This window comes from Choloepus didactylus, chromosome 3, assembly GCF_015220235.1.
Source record: "Choloepus didactylus isolate mChoDid1 chromosome 3, mChoDid1.pri, whole genome shotgun sequence".
NCBI lineage: Eukaryota > Metazoa > Chordata > Mammalia > Pilosa > Megalonychidae > Choloepus > Choloepus didactylus.
The window spans coordinates 3,253,460-3,269,924 of record NC_051309.1 but is presented as its reverse complement, the minus strand read 5'-3'; the positions used below and the strand labels follow the sequence as shown (position 1 = coordinate 3,269,924).

Here is a 16,465-nt window from a genome sequence, read left to right as displayed (position 1 = left end):
AAGGAGACTTCTGCTCCACTCCTCCCAATTAGAGTCCTGGGGGCACCATATCTCCAAGTACTTCGACACTATTGTAGGTGTGTTTAAAAAGAATACTCTACGAAGCAGGGCACCAAGGCTTGGGGTTGGAAGGCAAACAGGCTTGGGGTCAAATCGTGTTTGAGTCCTAATCACACCCTCGCCATCCACAGCTGTGTCTTTGTGCCTGCTGGATACGTCCACCGGCCTTCCCCCTGGCACGCACTTGGCCTTTTCACCAAAGAGGCTCCCCTAACTTGATGATCCTATATTTCCAGTTGGCTGAGCTCAAAATCTGAGTATTTTTAACTTGTTCTCATCGTAATGAGAACAATGCTCTCTAACCCCAGTCTCTACATATTTGAATCTTGGCTCCATCACTTACCAGCTGTATAGCCTTGGGTAAGTCACTTAATCACTCTGTTTTTCAGCCTTAAAGGAAAACAGGCATAGTAATACCCCCTAACCCACTGGTCCATTGTGAGGATGAAATAATTTATTCCAGGCACAGTGCCTAGGCAAAATTCCCTAAGGCTGGCTGACACTGACGCTGTCCTGTTCGGACCCCATGAGAGTCTCCTCCCAGAGAAGGCCCTCCATGCTCATTACACTGCCCAGGAGTTCTATTGCCTGCAAGGAGGGGGTCCTGTGAGGGAAAGCAGTTACAGCTCGGATTTCAAGGACAAACTAAAAACTGCAAGAACCTGGCAAGCCGAAAGTCACAAAAATTAAGACCAGTCAGAACTTTAAGGAAAAAATGCCACTTCTAGTCCAAGAAAGGCAAATAAAATTCTCTAACTATTGGATATTGTTGTCTGTCAGAAACTTTTAAATTCTTAAATCAATTTTCTAAGAGACTTAATTGTTAATTTTCTCACTGAATCAAAGGGAAATGCAGAAGAGGAACATTAATATAAAACTGAAGTTTGCTTTTTTTAAAATCCAGTTTTATTGAGATATATTTACATACCATATAGTCATCCATAGTGCACAATCAACTGTTCACACTACCATCATATAGTTGTGCATTCATCACCCCAATCTATTTTTGAACAGTTTCCTTGTATCAGAAAAAGTAAAAATAAGAATAAAAAATAAAAGTAAAAAAGAACACCTAAATCATCCCCCACCCTATTTTAACTTTAGTTTTTGTCCCCATTTTCCTACTCATCCATTCACACTAGATAAAGGGAGTGTGATCCACAAGGTTTTCACAATCACACTGTCACCCCTGTAAACTATATTGTTACATAATCATCTTCAAGAGTAACACTTATGTTTATATCTTATCCCACAAAGGGAAAATGGCTATGCATTCCATTTAGCTAAGTTATTTACAAATATTTATATCTAAAGAAAAAAACCCACCTTATTACTGAAGAATCTTTTTACGATTATTGAACCAAAATTTCTTCGGTCTTCATGAGTGGCTACTTCATATTCTGCCTGATTAGAGAGACCGGAAGAAAAACAAAATTAGTTAAGTTTCTTCACTGACTTCATAATGTTTTAAATTCTCTGACTTACAGAATTGATTTGGTACCCTCAGAACAAGAGAGCAAATATACTGATGAAGTATCTACACCTCTTTCATTGGGAAATAAGAGATATGATGGTAAAAAGGCAGTTAATTTTTTAAAAAAGTAAATAAATAACCAAAATAATAACACACACATACACACACAAAGGTTAATAATGTAGTAAATCAATGCTTTCCATAATACTCTCCGTGCCATATGATGTTCTCAGCCATTAAATGTGGCTAAATAAAATGGAATAAAATAAACTTGGACTGTTCTAAGCAATAACATTTTAGAATTAGCATGGCAAAGAATTTAGTTGTGTTTACTTTTATTTTCCAAGACTCCTTTTATTAGTGGAAACTATTGCAAATGACTCTACAGGTAAGGTTAAGCCTGTATTTTTGAATGAATACTTTTTGAACCAGCACTAGTCCTGAGAAATCAAATGAAAAAGGGAAAGAGGACCCCCGCCCCAACAAATTGCTGAACTTAATTTTTTGAATGCCGCTGTTGCTGCTTTGAGCAAACTAGTTCTTTTGTCTCATAATACAAAAAGTACACCTGGAGAAAGAGACAACTGAGGAACTGAAACACTTAAACCAGCCTGCCCTGTCAGTGCCTAAAGGAAAAGACGTCTAATGCATCATAAGTGTTCAATAATTCTTCATTTAACAAATAAATGATAGCAAATTGTGAAAGACCAAAACCCTGTCAGAATGTTCTGGCAAAGTCACAAAAGACTAAAGAAGGGAATTTCAAGAATTTCAACAATGTCAGCGGACATGGCAATTCCAGCAGGGCGAGGCCCGAATGAAGCCACTGGATTTTACAAGTAGGAAGCCTTACAAGAGTAGGGAAGCCAAAAGCCAGAAGGCAGCTGGAGAAAGAAGTGAGGAAACAGGGACAAACTTAGCTGATCTGCCGAACATGTCAGGAGTACTCAAAGATACTCGCGGGCAGGAATCCAACGTCACATTTCATTCTGAACCCCGATTCACAGGCCACCGCCACGGAGGCTCCGGGTCCGCTGGGCTGGTGTCGGAAATAAAGCGGTTCCTGTAAGGGAATAAACGCTCACTCGGTTCTGGAGGAGAAAAGAATTTATTTACAATCTTGCAAGATAGGGCGTCCAGCCAAACACATGGAAGGCTGGCGCGCCAGAGGAAGAGAATGGCGATGTTTAAATCTCCTACTCCGAATTCGCAAGTCCCTCCCGTTTTCCCATTGACTGGGTACTACAGAGGTTACAGCCTATCCGAGAACACTAACTAATTCATCTTTTGAGATTTTAATTTGTACAGCCAATCCCAGAGAGCCAACTAGCTCATTATTGAGATTTTGAACTGATCAGCCTATCCCCCTCAAATTTTTATTTTTTTTTGCTGTGAGTTCCCACCTCTGATATTACCTCATATCTCTTTACATTCCAGTAACTATGGTTACTTTTCCATATAAGGAGCAGGCAGATTCTCTCTTCTCTTTGTCTGGGGCTTGTTTAAACTGGTTTTGCCTCCATTTCCCTTATTCCATGCTGTCTCTATGTGAAAACTAAACTTATCCCTTTCTTACAGCTGGCGACCCCATCAGGACCAGTTTTACGTTCTGTGTTCAAGGGCACTGCGCGCACCACAACTTGTAACTAATGGGCTGTTTACTCAGACAATCTGAAAATTTAATCTCTGGGGTTTCTGAATGGCATGATACTGTGATGGTCTTTTTCTTTTCTTTCAAATTAGAGAAATTGTAGGTTTGCAGAAATATGTACAAATGACAGCATTCCCATATATCCCCTCTTGTTGGCACTTTGCATTAGTGTGGTACTTTTGTTACAAACGATGAAAGAATATTAAAATTGAACTAACTATAGTCCAGAGTTTACATTAGGGTATATATTTTTCCCCATTTACCACCCTATTATGAACACCTCGAATTAGTGTGGTACATTTGTTATAATTCATGAAAGAACATTCTTATATTTGCACTCTTAACTATAGTCCATGGTTTACGATAGGGTTCACTGTATTATACACTTTCATGTTTTATTTTAAATTTTTATGATAGTAAAATATATGTGATCTAAAATGTCCTCTTTTAGCCACATTCACATATATAATTCAGAGCTGTTAATTACACTCACAATAATGTGCTACTATCACCACCATCCATATCCAAAACCGGACAATCAACCTAAATAGAAATTCTGTATGAACTGAGCATCAACTCCCCATTCTCTACCCCCAACCCAGCCCCTAGTAACCAATATTCTAGATTCCAACTCTATGGGTTTGCTTGTTATAATTAGTTTGTATCAGTGAGATCATACAATATTTGTTCTTTTGTGTCTGACGTACTTAACCCAACACAATGTCCTCCAGGTTATCCATGTTGTTGCACGTATCAGGACTTCATTCCTTCTTACTGCTGAAAAATATCCCATCATATGTATGCATCACATTTTGGTTATCCATTCATTGGCTGTTGGACACTCGGTTTACTTCCATCTTCTGACAATTGTGAATAATGTCACTATGAACATTGGTGTGAAAATACTTGTTCGAGTCCCTGTCTTCAATTATTTTGGGTATGTACCTAGCAGAGGGATTAGCAAGTCATATGGGAATCCTACACTTAGCTTTCTGATGACCTGCCAAACTCTCCTCCACAGTGGCTGCACCATTTTACATTCCCCCCAGCAATGGATGAGTGTTCCTATTTCTCCACATCCTCTCCAACACTTGTCATTTACAGTTTTTTCAACAGCAGGCATTCTAATGGGTGTGAAATGGTATCTCCTTGTGGTTTTTGATTTGCATTTCCCTGGTGGCTGATGATGTTCAGCATCCTTTCATGTGCTTTCCGGTTATTTGCATTTCATCTTTGGAGAAATGTCTATTCAAGTCTTTTGCCCATTTTTAAATTGGGTTGTTTGTGTTTTTATTAATGAGATACAGGATTTCTTTACATAGTCTGAATAAGAAACCCTTATTGGATACGTGGTTTTCACATAATTTTTCCCATTGAGTAGGTTGTCTTTTCACTTTTCATGATAAAGTCCTTTGATGCACAAAATTTTTTAATTTTGAGGGGATCCTATTTATCTATTTCTTCTTTGGTTCCCTGTGTTTTGGGTATAAAGTCTAAGATATGATTGCTTAACACAAGATCTTAAAGATGCTTCCCTACATTTTCTTCTAGGAGTTTTATGGTCCTGGCTTTTATATTTAGCTCTAACATTCATTCTAAGTTAATTTTCATATATGGTGTAAGATAGGGGTCCTCCATCACTGTTTTGCACATGGATATCAAGTTCTCCCAGAACCATTTGTTGTAAAGACCATTCTTTTCCAATTGAGTGGACTTGGCAGCTTTGTTAAAAATCAAATGGCCAGAAATGTGAGGGTCTATTTCTGTACTTTCAATTAGATTCCACTGGTAAGTATATCTATCCTTGGTGCCAGTGCCATGCTGTTTTGACCACTGTAGCTCTGTAATATGCTTTAAAGTCAGGAAGTGAGTCCTTCAACTTCGTTCTTTTTCAACATGTATTTGGCTAACTCTTTCAAATAAATCTAATTGGCTTTTCCATTTCTGCAAAGTATGCAGTTGAATTTTGATTAGGATTGTGTTAAATCGGTAAATAATTTTGCATCAAAGTGACATCTTAATGATATTTAGTCTCCCAATCCACGAACACAGAATGTTCTTCCATTTATTTTGGTCTTCTTTGACTGCCACCCAGTCTAAGGGATGAAATGCTAGTTGCCCATGGTGTGAAGGAAATTTGACATGACCACTGTCACAAAGATGAAAGGGCCCTTGTCTTTGTTTGGGGACCTCAGCCCTGGGGAGGCTATCTACTCCCAGAACATCATGGCTGCAGCTTCTATTGCCAATAGTTTAAAAAGTTCTCGTGATCCAGTTGGCTTGGATGAAATGTTGGTGGATGATACTGGAGATGTAACCATTACTATTGATGTGCATGCATCCTGAAGTTACTAGTGGTAGTACAGCTAAAGTTCTTTGTGAGCTGGCTTATCTGCAAGATGAAGAAGCTGGAGCTGTTACCACCTCAGTGGTTGTTATTGTAGAAGAACTTCTAAAAAGTGCAGATGAACTAGTCAAACAGAAAATTCATCCCGTATCAGTTATTAGTGGCTACTGACTTGCTTGAAAGGAAGCAGTATGTTCTAGCAGCAAGAAGCCTAATTAACACAGACGAACCTGGAAGAGATTGCCTGATTTATACTGCTAAGACATCTATGTCTTCCAAAATCATTGGAATTGATGGTGATTTCTTTGCTAATATTGTAGCAGATACAATACCTACCCTTCAGTACACAGATATAAGCGGCCAGCCTCGCTATCCAGTCAATTCTGTGAATGTTCTGAAAGCCCATGGGGGGAAGTTAGATGGAGACTGTGCTGACCAGTGGCTGCCTAGTAAGATCGCAGGGCGTGCCCAAGAGAACTGTTAATGCAAAAATTGCTTGCCTTGACTTCAGCCTGCAGAAAACAAAAAATGAAGTTTTGTGTACAGGTGTTCATTACAGACCCTGAAAAACTGGACCAAATTAGACAGAAAGATCATATATCATCAAGGAGAGAATTCAGAAGATCCCAGCAACTGGTGCCAATGTTATTGTAATCACTGGTGGAATTGATGCTACATGTCTGAAGTATTTTGTGGAGTCTAGTGTTATGGCAGTTAGGAGAGTTTTTAAAACGGACCTTAAAAGCATTGCTAAAGCTTCTGGAGCGACTAGTCTTTCAACCTGGCCAATCTGGAAGGTGAAGAAACTTTTCAAGCTGCAATGCTGAGACAAGCTGAAGAGGTGGTGCACGAGAGGATTCGTGATGATGAACTGATTTTAATCAAACACTAAGCCTCATACATCTGCATCAATTATTTTTTTTCTACATTTATAAACCATTTATTTTACATTTTTCAGTGTTCACGTTAGTGGTAACATATAGTATTTTTCTTTTTGTGCCTGGCTTATTTCACTCAGCATTATGTCTTCAAGGTTCATCTGTGTTGTCATATGTTTCATGACATCGTTCCTTCTCACTGCTATGTAGTATTTCATCATGTGTATATACCACATTTTATTTATCTACTCATCTGTTGAAGGACATTTGGGTTGTTTCCATCTCTTGGCAATTGTGAATATTGCTGCTATGAACATTGGTGTGCAGATATCTGTTCGTGTCACTGCTTTCAGATCCTTCCGGTATATACTGAGACATGCGATTGCTGGATCGAAGGGTAACTCTATATCTAGTAGTCTAAGGAACTGCCAGACTCTTTCAGAGTGGCTGAACCATTATACAGTCCCACCAACAATGAATAAGAGTTCCAGTTTCTCCACATCCTCTCTAGCATTTGTAGTTTCCTGTTTGTTCAATGGCAGCCTTTCTAATTGCTCTGAAATGGTATCTCATCGTGGTCTTAATTTGCATCTCCCTAATAGCTGGTGAAACTGAACATTTTCTCATGTGTTTTTTGTTCATTTGTATTTCCTCTTCAGAGAACTGTCTTTTCACATCTTTTGTCCATTTTATAATTGGGCTGTCTGTAGAATTGTCGTTGAGTTGTAAGACTTCTTTATATATGCAAGATATCAGTCTTTTGTCAGAAACATGGTTTCCAAATATTTTTTCCCATTGAGTTGGCTGCCTCTTCACCTTTCTGACAAATTCCTTTGAGGTACAGATGCTTTTAAGTTTGAGGAGTTCCCATTTATCTATTTTTTCTTTTGTTGCTTGTGTGTTGGGTATAAGGTCTAGGAAGTGACCTCCTAATACAAGGTCCTGAAGATCTTTCCCTACATTATCTTCTAAGAGTTTTATGGTACTGTCTCTTATGTTGAGGTCTTTAATCCATTTTCAGTTAATTTTTGTGTAGGGTGTGAGGTGGGGGTCCTCTTTCATTCTTTTGGATATGGATATCCAGCTCTCCCAGCCCCATTTGTTGAAGAGACTGTTATGTCCCAGTTCAGTGGCTTTGGGGGCCTTATCAAAGATCAGTCAACCACAGATCTGAGGGTTTATTGCCAAATTCTCAATTCGATTCCAATGATCAAGATGTCTATCTCTGTGCCAATACCATGCTCTTTTGACTACTGTGGCTTTATGATAAGCTTCAAAGTCAAGGAGTGTCAGTCCCCCTGCTTAGTTTTTCTTTTCTAAAATGTTTTTAGCAATTCGAGGCATCTTCCCCCTCCAGATAAATTTGATAACTAGCTTTTCCAAGTCTGTGAAGTAGGTTGTTGGAATTTTGATAGGGATTGCATTGAATCTGTAGATGAGTTTGGATAAAATTGACATCTTTATGACATTTAGCCTTCCTATCCATGAACATGGAATATTTTTCCATCTTTTTAGATCCCTTTCTATTTTTTCAGTAGAGTTATCTAGTTTTCCTTGTATAGATATTTTACATCTTTGATTAAGTTTATTCCTAGGTACGTGATTTTTTTTAGTTGCTATTGAAAATGTTATCTTTTTCCTGAGTGTCTTTTCAGTTTGGTCATTTCTAGTGTATAGGAACATTACTGACTTACGTGCATTAATCTTGTATCCTGCTACTTTGCTAAATTTGTTTATTAACTCTAGTAGTTGTGTCATCAATTTCTCAGGGTTTTCCAGATACAAGATCATATCATCTGCAAATAATGACAGTTTTACTTCTTCCTTTCCAATTTGGATGCCTTTTATTTCTTTGTCTTGCCGGATTGCCCTGGCTAGCACTTCTAGCACAATGTTGAATAACAGTGGTGATAGCGGGCATCCTTGTCTTGTTCCTGATCTTAGAGGGAAGGCTTTCAGTCTCTCACTATTGAGTACTATGCTGGCTGTGGGTTTTTCATATATGCCCTTTATCATATTGAGGACGTTTCCTTCAATTCCTACCTTTTGAAGTGTTTTTATCAAAAAGGGATGTTGGATTTTGTCAAATGCTTTTTCAGCATCTATTGAGATGATCGCTTGATTTTTCCCTTTTAATTTGTTAATGCATTGACTTACATTGATTGATTTTTTTATGTTGAACCATCCTTGCATGCCTGGAATGAACCCCACTTGGTCATGGTGTATGATTTTTTTAATGCGTCTTTGGATTCAATTTACAAGTACTTTGTTGAGAATTTTTGCATCTATATTCTCTATATTCATTAGGGAGATTGGCCTGTAGTTTTCCTTTCTTGTAGCATCTTTACCTGCTTTTGGTATTAGAGTGATGTTAGCTTCATAAAATGTGTTAGGTAGTATTCCATTTTCCTCAATGTTTTGAAAGAGTTTGAGTAAGACTGGTGTCAGTTCTTTTTGCAAAGTCTGGTAGAATTCCCCTGTGAAGCCATCTGGCCCTGGGCATTTATTTGTGGAAGCTTTTTGATGACTGACTGGATCTCTTTGCTTGTGATTGGTTGGCTGAGGTTTTCTATTTCTTTTCTGGTCAGTCTGGGTTGTTCATGTGTTTTCAGGAAATTGTCCATTTCCTCTACATAAACTAGTTTGTTGGCATAGAGTTGTTCATTGTATCCTCTTACAATTTTTAAAATTTCTTTGGGATCCACAGTAATGTTACCTCTCTCATTCAGTATTTTGTTTATTTGGGTCTTCTCTGTTTTTGATTTTGTCAGTCTACTATAGGGGCTTGTCAATCTTGTTGATCTTCTCAAAGAACCAACTTTTTGTGTTATTTATTCTCTCTATTGTCTTTTTATTCTCTATGTCATTTATATCTGCTTTAATCCTTGTTATTTCTTTTCTTCTACTTGGTTTTGGATTAGTTTGCTGTTCATTTTCTAGCTTCTTCAGTTGCTCCATTAGTTCTTTGATTTTGGCTCTTTCTTCCTTTTTAATGTATGCATTTAGAGCTATAAATTTTGCCCTCAGTACCGCTTTTGCTGCACCCCATAGGTTTTTATTTATTTATTTATTTTTTATTGAGATTGTTCACATAGTATACAACTATCCAAAGATCCAAAGTATACAATCAATTGCCCATGGTACCATCATACAGATGTACATCCATCAACACAATTAATGTTTTTTCAATTTTTAGAATATTTTCATTACTCCAGATAAGAAATAAAGACAGAAAAGGGAAACTCAGATCCTCCCATATCCGTAACCATGCCCCCCTCCATTATTGATTCATAGTTTTGGTATAGTACATTTGTTACTGTTGATAAAAGAATTTTAAAATTCTACTAACTGTAGTACATGGTTTGCAATAGGCACATATTTTTTCCTATATGAGGCTCTATTATTAACGTCAAATTATAGTGTCATACATTTGTTCTAGTTCATGAGAGAGATTTCTAATATTTGTATAATTAATCACAGACATTGTCCACCACAAGATTCACTGTTTTATACATTCCCATCTTTTACCCTCCAACTTTCCTTCTGGTGACATGTGTGACTCTGAGCTTACCCTTTCCACCACCTTCACACACGGTTCAGCACTGTTAGTTATTTTCCCAACATACTACCATCACCCCGTCCATTTCCAAACATTAAAGTTCACCTTACTTGAACATTTTGCTCATAATAAGCAACCACTCCCCATTCTTTAGCCTCATTCTATATCCTGGTAACTTATATTTCATGTCTATGAGTTTACATATTATAATTAGTCCATATCAGTGAGACTCTGCAATATTTGTCCTTAGGTGGCAGTCTTATTTCACTCAATATAGTGCCCTCAAGGTTTCTTCATCAACCCATTTCTTTTAAGATGGTTTGGTTCACACACCATACATTATGTCCTAAGTAAACAGTCGTTGGTTCCCTGTATAGTCATGTATTTATGTATTCAGCACCATCACCACTATCTATATAAGGACATCTCCATTTCTTCCACAAAGATGGAGAAAGAGTCAAAGAGGCAGAGAGGTAAAAGAAAAAGAAAAGAGCAAGAGAGAAAAAAAAAACACACAAACAAACAAAAAACAAAACGATGGCTAGAAAGCGACAAAAGGAAAGATAGCATTAACCTGAAGTAGAAGAAAGAGTCAGACAACATTACCAATGCCAGGAGTCCCATACCCTTCCCCTATTCCCCACTCCACCCCCCCACAAGCATTTAGCTTTGCTATATTGCCTTTGTTACATTAAAGGAAGCCTAATACAATGTGTCTGTAAATTATAGTCTCTAGTTTGCATTGATTGTATTTTTCCCCCAATCCCACCCTATTCTTAACATCTTGCAATGTTGACATTCATTTGCTGTACCTCACGTAAAAACATATTTGTACCTTTTATTATAATCGTTGAGCACCCTAGGTTTTCCTGAGTTATACAGTCCCAGTCTTTATCATTCATCTTTTGTTCTGGGGTCCCACATGGTGCTGGACTTCCTCTTTCAACCAATACTCACAGTCATCTTTATTCAGTCGCACTTACATTCTGTGCTACTATCTCCCAAAATTGTTTTCCAAACCTCTCACTCCTGTCTTTTCTTTTCTGTCTGCAGTGCTTCCTTTAGTGCTTCCTCTAGAGCAGGTATCTTGTTCACAAACTCTGTCATTGTCTGTTTGTCAGAGAATACTTTAAGCTCTCCTCATATCTGAAGGATAGTTTTGCAGGATATAGGATTCTTGGTTGGTGGTTTTTCTCTTTCAGTATCTAAAATATTTCACCCCATTTCCTTCTTGCCTCCATGGTTTCTGTTGAGAAATCTGCAAATGGTCGTGTCAAGCTTCCTTTGTATGTGATGGATCACTTTCCTCTTGCTGCTTTCAGGATTCTCTCTTTATCTTTGATGTTTCATAATCTGATTAAGTGTCTTGGCGTAGGCCAATTCAGATCTATTCTGTTTGGGGTACACTGTGCTTCTTGGATCCGTAATTTTATGTCTTTCATAGGAGATGGGAAATTTTCATTGATTATTTCCTGTATTATTGTTTCTGCCCCTTTTTCCCTTCTCTTCTCCTTCTGGGACACCAATGACACATAGATTCCTGCTTTTCGTTTTGTCCTTAGTTCCCAGAGATGTTGCTCACATGTTTCCATTCTTTTCTCTATCTGTTTTGTGTGTAGGCTTTCAAGTGCCTTGTTCTCCAGTTCCCGACTGTTTCCTTCTGCCTCCTGAGATCTGCTGTTGTATGCTTCCAATGTAACTTTCATCTCTTGTGTTGTGCCTTTCATTTCCATAGATTTGGCCAGTTGGTTTTTCGAACTTTCAATTTCTACCTTATGTAAGCCCAGTGTTTTCATTATACAGTTCAGGTCTTTTGCCATATCTTCCCTAAACTTTTTGAATTGACATTATTAGTTGTTTCAATTCCTGTATCTCAGTTGAAGTGTAAGTTTGTTCCTTTGACTGGGCCATGACTTTGTTTTTCTTAGTGTAGGTTGTAGTTTTCTGTTGTCTAGGCATGGTTTCCTTGGTTATCCAAATCAGGTTTTCCCAGACCAGAACAGGCTCAGGTCCCAGAGGGAAGAAATATTCAGTATCTGGTTTCCCTGAGGGTGTGTCTTAGAAAACTGACACACCCTGTGAGGCCTCACGTCACTGTGCCTTTCCGCCCAGCAGGCAGTGCCTGGCAGCCTGTAAGTCCAGACTGGTGTAAGGAGGTGTGGCCCGTGGCTGTTTTCCCTCAGGCTCTGGGGTCTGGTTCTGAATGGAAGGCAGGTAGTAGAGGTGGGCCCCACCCCTTTCCTCTTAGGAAAAATAACCCCACTAGGGAGAGGTCATTAGCATTTGAATAGTCTCTCTGCCTGTGCTATCTCCACCCTTGGGAGATCTGAAAATGGGATCTGAAAATGGCTGAGGCTTTCTCCACTGAGCCAAAACAGGGACAGAAAGCCTCCTTCAGGGCCAGTCTGCACCCACCCGCCGGATCTCCAGGTCAGTCATCATCCAAAGTCTCTGTCTGCTTGTTGGGGATTCGTAGCTCGTAGTGAGCAGTCCACGTTTGTTAATTAAAGCACCAGCTGGAGCTAAGCTGAGCTATATTCACTTGCTCAGAGAGAGCTGCTCTCCAGCACCACTAGACTTTGCAGTTCGGGCCATGTGGGGAGGGGGCTCCCAGCTTGGATCCGCAGTTTTTACTTACAGATTTTATGCTACGATTGCGGGCATTCCTTCCAATTCAGGCTGGTGTATGATGAGTAGACGGTCATGTTTGTCCCCCCGCAGTTATTCTATTTACTAGTTGTTTATTAGTTGTTCCAGGGGGACTAACTAGCTTCCACTCCTCTCTATGCCACCATCTTAGATCCTCTCCTCTATAATATTGATTTTTAGGATCTGACATAGCTTCCAATTCTCAGAAGAAGAAGGAAGAGTAAGTGACTATGGAGGGGGAAAAGGAAATGCTGCAGTTTTACAGCATCTTCATAAAACCTTACTACAAGACGTCAGTAGTGAAGAATGTAAGTGGAAACTTCAATCTGCCCTATTAGCTCTGTACACTCCTCATAGTGTGAGGAATGTAATACATCATTTTAACATTATCTTTATTGTAACTAAGACTAACCAACTGTGCCAGTTTGAATATATTGTCTCCCCCAAATGCCATTATTTTTGATGTAATCTTGTGTGGGCAGACGTTATCAGTGTTGATTAGACTGTAATTCTTTGAGTGTTTCTTTGGAATGTGCCCCACCCAGCTGTGGGTGATGACTCTGATTGGATGATTTCCATGGAGGTGTTGCTCCGCCCATTCGGGGTGGGTCTAAGTTGATCAGTGGAGCCATATAAATGAGCTGACAAACAGAAGGAACTCAATACAGCTGTGAGTGACATTTTGAAGAGGAGCTACAGCCAAGAGGGATACTTTGAAGAAAGCACAGGAGCTGCAGATGAGAGATAGTTTGAAGACAGCTGTTGAAAACAGACTCTTGCTCCAGAGAAGCTAAGAGAGGACAAATGCTGCAAGAGCAACTGAGAGTGACATTTTGAAGAGGAGCTTTAGCCTAGGGAGGAACGTCCTGGGAAAAAGCCATTTTGAAACCAGAACTATGGAGCAGACACCAGCCACATGCCTTCTCAGCTAGCAGAGGTTTCCCAGACACCATTGGCCATCTTCCAGTGAAGGCACCCGGTTGCTGATGTGTTACCTTGGACACTTTATGGTCTTTAGACTGTGACTTTGTAACCAAATAAACCCCCTTTTATAAAAGCCAATCCATCTCTAGTGTTTTGCATTCTGGCAGCATTAGCAAACTAGAACACCAACTTAGTCTGAAATATGTGTGTATAATATGTGCAGAAGAGTTTCTGGATAGAAAATATTTGTTTTATGATAACGATCCAAATTCCTAGTGCTTCCTTCCAATAAAAATGGGATATAGTACCCAGGTTACTATTCAAGAGTTGAAAAGACATTTAATAAATTGTCATGATGTACACTTTGCCTTGCCATCACCTATTTCTTCTAGTAAGAGCTCTAGTAGATATAAGAACACCCAACCAGGCACCGAGCTCTGCAAACAAGCACGACTGGCTCCTGATATCAGGCCCATATATCCTGGCAACAACTCTGTTTCCTCGGCCAAGCAAGCTGCCATGTCTGCTGGGCATTCTGATCTGCTAGAATACCTATGCAGCAAGGAGGGAGATCCTACACCCATCGCCATGGAGGAGATCTTCCAGGACGACAATCTCAATAGCCTTCAACTCACTGGGACTTTGGGATGTGGTAATGACTTTGAACCCACATGGAACTTTGATTTTTCTTTGCTGTAAAAATGCCACTTGGTGTAGTGAAAAGTTTAAATCTAAATGTAATCCTAAACAATGTTTTGCTGTATATTGTAATTACTGATTTTAGAACTTCCTCAAAGAGGGGAACAAAGTAATTATATGGCATTTGGATTTCAGTCACCCTGAATTAGATAAACCAGTAACAGAATACTGTAAATATCCTTTAGATTTTAATCCAAGTATAAGAACTCTACTGTCAGAACATATGGATAATGCAGTCCGTATTTTGAATAAATGGGCTACTGACCCTAATTGAATACATCCGACACATGGGTATGGCCAATTTCTGAAAGGGCAAGAATTTCAGAGAGCAATGTTGATTAGCCCAATGGAATGAACGTAGGAGAACAAGGAGATCCAGACATTAAACAAATTAATGATGGAATTAGTTATATAGAATTTGGAGAGAAAAGGTCAGCAGGAGAGGGTGTCACAGGATAATATCTCTAATGAGGAATCTAATGATGAGGATACTTACTCCTTCTATGCTGCGCTAATATTTTCTGTTCTAATAGTAAAGAACCAGTTATTCCTTCTGATATAGAAGCATATTTAACAGAATGTTTACTTAAAAACACTAAAGTACAATTTCCAAATAATAAAAAGTGGATAGACCTTACTATAATAACTGGGACAGATGTTTCATATCCTTCAAGTCCCATATTAGAAAGTTATACTGAAGGAGAAGCTAAACAGTTAAAAGAGCTGTGAATATTTCCAAGAGAGCAGAAAGGCCCTCTCAACCTTCTTAGATACAGATAACATGTAATCACCTCGTCCTCTGTAAAAACAGGATGGGCTGCAGCTGTTACTTTAATCATAGAGAAGTCGTAAATAAGGTGGCAAGGTTGAATACAGTCCTAGTCAAATATATGTTTATCAATACGATGTAATGGCTAAACTAATCAATAGAATAAAATAAGAAAAACTATATTAATCAGTTAGAAACAAGTAATAGTAATCTCTTTTCTAATTTTTAGTCTTTATACAAGTAAAATTATGTTATATTACTCTTACAGAAATCATAGCTTAACTAATAAAAATACTATCAGTAGAGTTTTAAAGATATCTAAGGCTAAGTCTCTGATAATGTGGATACTGTCCTTTGATTCTGAACCCAGCATGGATTGAGATACTTCACTTTGTAAGACATTAGTGTTCATAAATCATCATTTAATGTAAAAATAGAATATGATTTGACTGAATTAAACCAAAAGTGCTATAAATTCTCTGTAACTGAAACAAGGGGAAGCTCTCTGATCTCATGTTCAGCTACATCTTGAGGAGTGGGGGTTCCCAGGCTTGGTAATGTATCAATTAATGTTTACATTGTAAACTTTTTCCTTTTACCTTAAGTGCTCCTTTAGTAACAATGTGTTAAAAGTGAATTCTTGTCTTGAGTGCTCTTTACTTTTAAACTTAATTGAGTGGGAGGTTGCTTGAAAGAAGCCCAAACCGACTGAATCATGACCTGATTTGGCTCAGGCCTTTTATAACAGAGATCATAGGTTTCAGGTGTAAAGAGATGAACCCCTGACACCATCCTATTCTTTATCCAATTTTGTCCCCATTTTTCTACTCATCTGTCCATATACTGGATAAAGGGAGTACGAACCACAAGGTTTTCAGAAAATCACACATTGACACTGTGCAAGCTACAAAGTTATGTAATCATCTTCAAGAATCAAGGTCACTGGGTTGCAGTCTGACAGCTTCAGGTATGTCCCTCTAGCCATTTCAACACACTAAAGACTAAAAAGTAATACCTATATAGCGCATAAGAATACCCTCCAGAGTGACCTCTCAACTCCATTTAAAATCTCTCAGCCACTAGAACCTTATTTTGTTTCATCTCTCTTTCCCCTTTTGGTCATGAAGATCCTCTCAGTCCCACAGTGCCGGGTCCAGGCTTATCTCCAGGAGTCGTTTTCCGCATTGCCAGGGAGGATTTACACCCCTGGGTGCCATGTTCCACGTAGAGGGGAAGGTAGTGAGTTCTCCTGCTGAGTGGGCTTGGGGCGGGGGGGTGTCACATCTGAGCAACAAAGAGGCTCTCTGGGAGAGACTCTTAGGCACAATTATAAGCGGGCTTAGCAACCAGCCTCACAAGGGAAAGTCCCCAGATCGAGGGCTCAGCTCACTAAATTGGCAGTCCTCAATGTTTACGGTAAAATCAGCAATAACCCAGGTGGGGAAGTCCAACACC

General features: G+C 38.9%; 1 protein-coding gene and 1 pseudogene across 1 annotated transcript in view; one reads left to right on the top strand and one right to left on the bottom strand.

Moving 5' to 3' along the window:
* The window catches only part of GRK4 (G protein-coupled receptor kinase 4), a 60,411-nt gene extending 57,798 nt beyond the window's left edge, over positions 1-2,613 (bottom strand). The window contains exons 1-2 of the mRNA XM_037829299.1: positions 2,456-2,613; positions 1,387-1,464 (exon numbers count right to left, since the gene is read on the bottom strand). Of these exons, the coding sequence (XP_037685227.1) occupies positions 1,387-1,464; positions 2,456-2,470 (93 nt within the window). The 5' untranslated portion in view covers positions 2,471-2,613. The remainder of the gene's footprint in view (positions 1-1,386; positions 1,465-2,455) is intronic.
* A 2,732-nt stretch (positions 2,614-5,345) lies between these two features.
* On the top strand, positions 5,346-6,424 carry LOC119529175 (annotated as a pseudogene).
* Positions 6,425-16,465: the final 10,041 nt, after the last annotated feature.